Raw genomic sequence first — 5,151 nt, 5'->3', positions numbered from 1 at the left:
CAGTGATCATTAGCTTTGTGATAAGCAGTCTGTCTTAAACAAAGGCAAAAAAAAAGAATGCTTCACAAATGTTCAAAACGTAGCAGGTACCGTACCATGCAGTGCAGGAGCTGATGGATTTGCTCACATCCGAGCTGTGAAAACTGAAAAGCTTCATCGCCACTGGAACTCTCCCAAGAGAACGAACGAAAGGGCCAATGTTTCTACGACTTCACACTAGTGCTTAGCTGGATCACACGTGAAACGAGTAAACCGAAGGTTGAAGTGTCGATGCCTTGAAAGCTAAGATAACAATTCTACAATTCCGATGCACAATTTAAAACTGAAAGGAGGCTCTTCAGTTTCTAGTCAGTTAGAATCACCAACTTTTTTGCATTTTAGCCCTTTTGGGGTTTCTTTTGCACAATTATGCCCTTTGTAATTTCATTTCAAAAAATGGACCCTTACCTCGGCGCCGTCATCATTGGCGCCGAGGTAACACATAGTGGCGCCAACATAATTGGCGCCAACTTTTCCTACGTGGCAGCCGATGTGGCAAGTCTCAGGGGGTCGACGCCATAGATCTATGGCGCCGACCCCCTGGGACTTGCCACATCGGCTGCCACGTAGGAAAAGTTGGCGCCAATGGTACTGGCGTCGAGGTTGGGGTCTATTTTTTGAAATGAAACTGTAAAGGGCATAGTTGTGCAAAAAAACCCAAAAAGGGCTAAAATCCAAAAAAGTTGGGTTAGAATCACAATTCCGTTCAGCTCTGGATGCTCGCACACCTGAACGCTCCAGTTTGTTTGTAGCCACTCATCATATCTGCCTCAAACAAGCATGAGAATCCAGCAAAAGGTGAAGACCACCATGGCCGCACCAAAAGGTGAGATCTGCCTGGATTTTCAGGTTTTATTTAAAATATTACCTGAGAACCCAGCAACAGAACCCCACCACCACCACACAAAAAATTGATGCACTTAGACAAATAACAAGAGTAGAATAAACCCTTCCAATGCAACTAGAATAAACTAAGGTTCAATAAATAACAAGAGTAGCAACATTAGACAAATTAAGGTTCACTAAATAACAGGACGGGCATGATAGTGTGAACACTGTTATACTTATCTAGACTCCAACAGCCTCAGACAACAAACCAGAGCAAGAGCACTACTACACTTCCACCGATGATGCTTAACAACGAACAGGCGAACCCATTTAAAGCCGTGGATCTACCATCGACCAAGTAACCTTCACACAAATCGTAGCGTCACCTAAAGTGAGTACAAATTCGTGTCCACCATTCCATCTAGGAGTAACTTCAATGCCTGTAGAGACACCAGCAGCGGTCGTTACGAAAATTTTCAGCTTGTCCATCACAGAGACCGATACAACAGGTCGCATCAATTGAATCATACCATGACATTTATCACCTCCTACTTGGCTATCAAACAGCACAATCCTCCTCTTGCTTCTAGTGGTGTGGGCAGTCATTGCTCCAAAGAATTCCCCCTGTGTAACTTCAGCTGCAACAGTTGCCTCCACCGCACATTCCACAACGTCATATGTCACATCCACAGTACTGAGCCTGGTAGCAAGAGATACTGTTTCAGGCTCACATTTGTCAAACACTTGATTTGCTGTGCCTGGGATCCTCACGATCCCCTTACTGAATTGTTTGCAATGCCCTTGACGATCCTTGACCCAGAGATCAGTCTGAACATAATCAGCACCGTACCACAATGCAAGTCCCCGTTTTGGGCCAGTCAAGATCAATGATTCTTCCTGCACGTGAAAAAGGTGTAAAATGACAGGCTAGTGGCATGCGTACAAATTTTCCTAGAAAAAGATGTTTCAGATCAATGTTATGGTAGAATCGAGTAGACAAAGGCAGTGTGGTATTTGATGGATTGGTAGGATGGTTTTCAAGATTCTTTTAGGCGTATAAAACTTTTCCTATTACAGTGTACCCTGCTTTGGGTGGGCTAGGAGCTGCTACCATAGCTCTAAAATATTCAGTGATTTTATACTAGGGTTTCACAAATGTCGAGGACATATTGCATACTAACGAAAGTGCTTCTGCTCCAACTACCTGATAGCTAACTCAAATAGCAGCTGCAAAGGTAGTTACAATTGCCCTCTGCAAGGACTCTGACCTTTTAGACAGGCTATATGCTCTAAGTCTTATGATTGGAGCTGCTGCTGGAACTGTTTTGGAGGGCGTCGGTAGCTTATTTAATAATTTCAACTTTACTGAGGGTAATGTTGTCGTTGCACTGCCACAAGCCTAGGCTCTGGTAAGTTGCTTTGCAACTCACTTTTCCTGATGCGATAAGTAATGATGTGCACTATCTCTATTTTTCTGTAGGTCAGAATGGCTGCTACACTAGCTTCAGTCTATTCATTCCCATTGACTTCAATATTGCTTCTCTTTGAGCTGAAGAAGGATTACATGATTTTGCTTTCTTTCATGGTAAGTGTTAAATGTCAGTGCAGCCTTACTATATTTTTGTGCAGCTGCTATTCATGCGTTGTCCTTGTATACGTATGCATTTCTTAAAGACACCATTAATTTTGTTCATAGATATTACCATGCAATTAACAATCTATGCCCTACCTAATTCTCCATGTTAATTTCAGTGCAGAAGATATAGATAACTAACACATGTACTTTTCCCCATTTTCTATTAATTGTACACCGATTTATGTGGATTTTAACCTTTTTTTTACTGATTCCACATATCGGTCCATTGCATGGAGACATCACAACTTCACTTTCCAAAAGTCATCACTCCGAGGAAAACATGTATGCTTAACACATTTCCTGTTTGCTTTTCTAAATATGCACCTTTTAATTTGTATATTTGCTAGCCATGATGTAAATAATAGCAAATTAACCTTAAATTCATCTAATACACACAACAGAGTTATCAGCCTCTATTATGTTGTCCTTAAGATCATTAATCTGAAACTTAGAATGTTGACATCTAGATTGCTGATGCTGCTACATTTGTAGACTAAATTGTTCTACTACCGTGGACAATTGTTTGTTTAGATATATCCACATATGCTTTGCTCCATATATCTAAAACAACACGCTTTTAAATGTGTTCAGCATTGATCGAAGACTCGCACTAGGCGCGAGCAAGTTACTAGTATAAATCAATTGCAGGTCAAGAGTATATAGATCTTAGCCTCCCTCCCTCCCTCTCCCTTTGCATACAGTCATACATATGAAATAAAGGAGAGCTAGCTAGCAACCTGAAATAACAGGAATGATGCGATTAGGGAGGGAGGGAAGGAAGAAGTTGTAGATACGTACATTAGAGCTGATGAGTTGGCAATGGTCATTATCTCGGCGGAAGAGGTAAACACACTTGTAGTCGATGCAGTCCCTGGCAACAACGGTGCCATAGACTTGGATGGGGAAGTCGATATCCGAGCATGCAATCTTGACAGATAGGATGTTTATCGACGCACAATTCACACACATCTTGTCTTGCCAGGGTCTGTTGGTAAATCTCATCGGACCAACGGGCGCTGTGAGGAAGCACATGTAATGAACTAATGATATATATAATGGAACCAATAAGCAGGAACAAATCACACATGCTGACATGCAGTCAAGAACATGAGTCAGTTAAGAATTACTGTGACTGCTTGAGGAACTTACACTCCTCTGTGTGGTCGAAGGTGTAGATGTTGCCGACACAGCAGATACTGTTGAGGTATTCGCCGCCCTGCTTGACATCGAAGTCGATGATGCGTGCCAGACCTTCACACTCGCGGGCGCCGCTCATGTCCCCCTGGTCCTGGAGTTGACGCGCCTTCTGCAGCTTCTCCTCCCTCAGCCTCTCTGCCTCCGCCGCCCGGTCGGCCTCAGTCATGCCGGAGAGATCCAGAGGCCTCTTCAGGTTGGCGAGGCGCGAGTACTCGCGCGTCAAGGCCTGTTGACGCGTCGTCAAGCGGAGCAGGAACTCGTCGGCTGCTGCTCCAAGCTCCCTTCTGGCGAGAATTCTGTCATCTGCTGCGTCCTCGAATAGCAACCGCAGACAGGTCATGCGCTCCTCCAACTCCTGCGCCTCTTGCCGCGTGTGCGTCGTCCTCTTGTCTGCCTCCTCCGGCGGCATCAACCAAGGCAACGCCTCTGCTGATAGGTCAAACTCGCTTATGCCTGAGAGATCCAGATCCAACTTGGCAGATGCGAGGCGCAACCACTCCTGCAACAAGGACCGTCGCTGCTCCTCGCCGAATCGGCTGCCAGCGACAAGACTTGCGGCCGCAATTTTGTCCCTGAGAGAGTCCAGGCGCTCCTCCAACTCCTGCGCCTCTGGTGGCCCCGTCCGCCTCCTCTTTGTCTCCTCCAACTCCTGCGCCTCTGGTGGCCCCGTCCACCTCCTCTTTTCCTCCGCCGATGTCTCCCCATCCGCCATGATCGATCGATCCATGATAAACATCCCGAAACGCCTTTGCTGAACAAGGGGGAAAAGCCGATCTAGGTCTTGAGCTTTTATGATGAATTTATACGGAGAGAAGACTCAAAGGACACATAGAGACCTAGATCGGCTGCCAGCGCGCTGAGTACCTTGAGATCGAGTCACTAGAGACCTGGAAGCCTGGTGCTGGCGGCTGGCGCTGGACCTCCGCGCGCTGCCAGCCTGGCAGTAGTGCTGGCCGCTGGGTCCTGGGTGTGGCCGCGTGGGGCAGGGCGGCGCTGGTGGTGCTGGAGCTGGACTGCTGGGCGTGGGATTGTCGGAGCCGGATTAGGGACACGGCGACAGGGATTGGGGAATGGGGACAGGGCGGCCGCCACGACGAGAACAGACGGGTGGGTTTGCTGAGAACAGACGGCTATGCCAGCGCGTGGAGCTGCCGTCGCTTCAAGACGCTTCGCATTAGGTATAAAGACAAAAAAGAAGAACAGAAAAAGAATAAGAAGCGGAACGTATGCCGCCAAAGCCGATAAACATGTTGCAGAAACATAAAAGAATGTTATGGTTATTTCTGCACGAGGATCCTCACTCATCCACGAGGATCCTCAGCCGATTCTAGCGGTGTTATGGTTATTTCTCAGGTACCATAAATTTTGTCCCTTAGGCGATGTACATGATAAGTAGACGGTGTACATGATAAGTAGATATATTTAGTCTTTATATGGTTACACTCATATTG

General features: G+C 46.2%; 1 protein-coding gene across 4 annotated transcripts; it reads right to left on the bottom strand.

The window, feature by feature from the left end:
- Positions 1–959: 959 nt before the first annotated feature.
- LOC103635613 (uncharacterized) lies at positions 960–4,943 on the bottom strand. 4 transcript variants are annotated; one of them, XM_020543429.3, is made up of 5 exons: positions 4,565–4,901; positions 3,653–4,451; positions 3,302–3,519; positions 1,398–1,764; positions 960–1,307 (listed from the first exon to the last, which is right to left on the bottom strand). In XM_020543429.3, the coding sequence occupies exons 2-5, from the start codon at positions 4,434–4,436 to the stop codon at positions 1,198–1,200; spliced, it is 1,479 nt and encodes a 492-aa protein (XP_020399018.1). In that variant the 5' UTR covers positions 4,437–4,451; positions 4,565–4,901; the 3' UTR covers positions 960–1,197. The 4 variants fall into 4 exon arrangements, with proteins under 4 accessions (XP_020399018.1, XP_020399017.1, XP_023156682.1 ...); XM_020543428.3 differs by having other exon boundaries at positions 960–1,764; positions 4,565–4,943; XM_023300914.2 differs by having other exon boundaries at positions 3,653–4,902.
- Positions 4,944–5,151: the final 208 nt, after the last annotated feature.

This window comes from Zea mays, chromosome 8 (assembly GCF_902167145.1).
Source record: "Zea mays cultivar B73 chromosome 8, Zm-B73-REFERENCE-NAM-5.0, whole genome shotgun sequence".
NCBI classification, from domain to species: domain Eukaryota; kingdom Viridiplantae; phylum Streptophyta; class Magnoliopsida; order Poales; family Poaceae; genus Zea; species Zea mays.
Note: the sequence above shows the minus strand (reverse complement) of the source record. Positions and strands in the feature narration are given on the sequence as shown.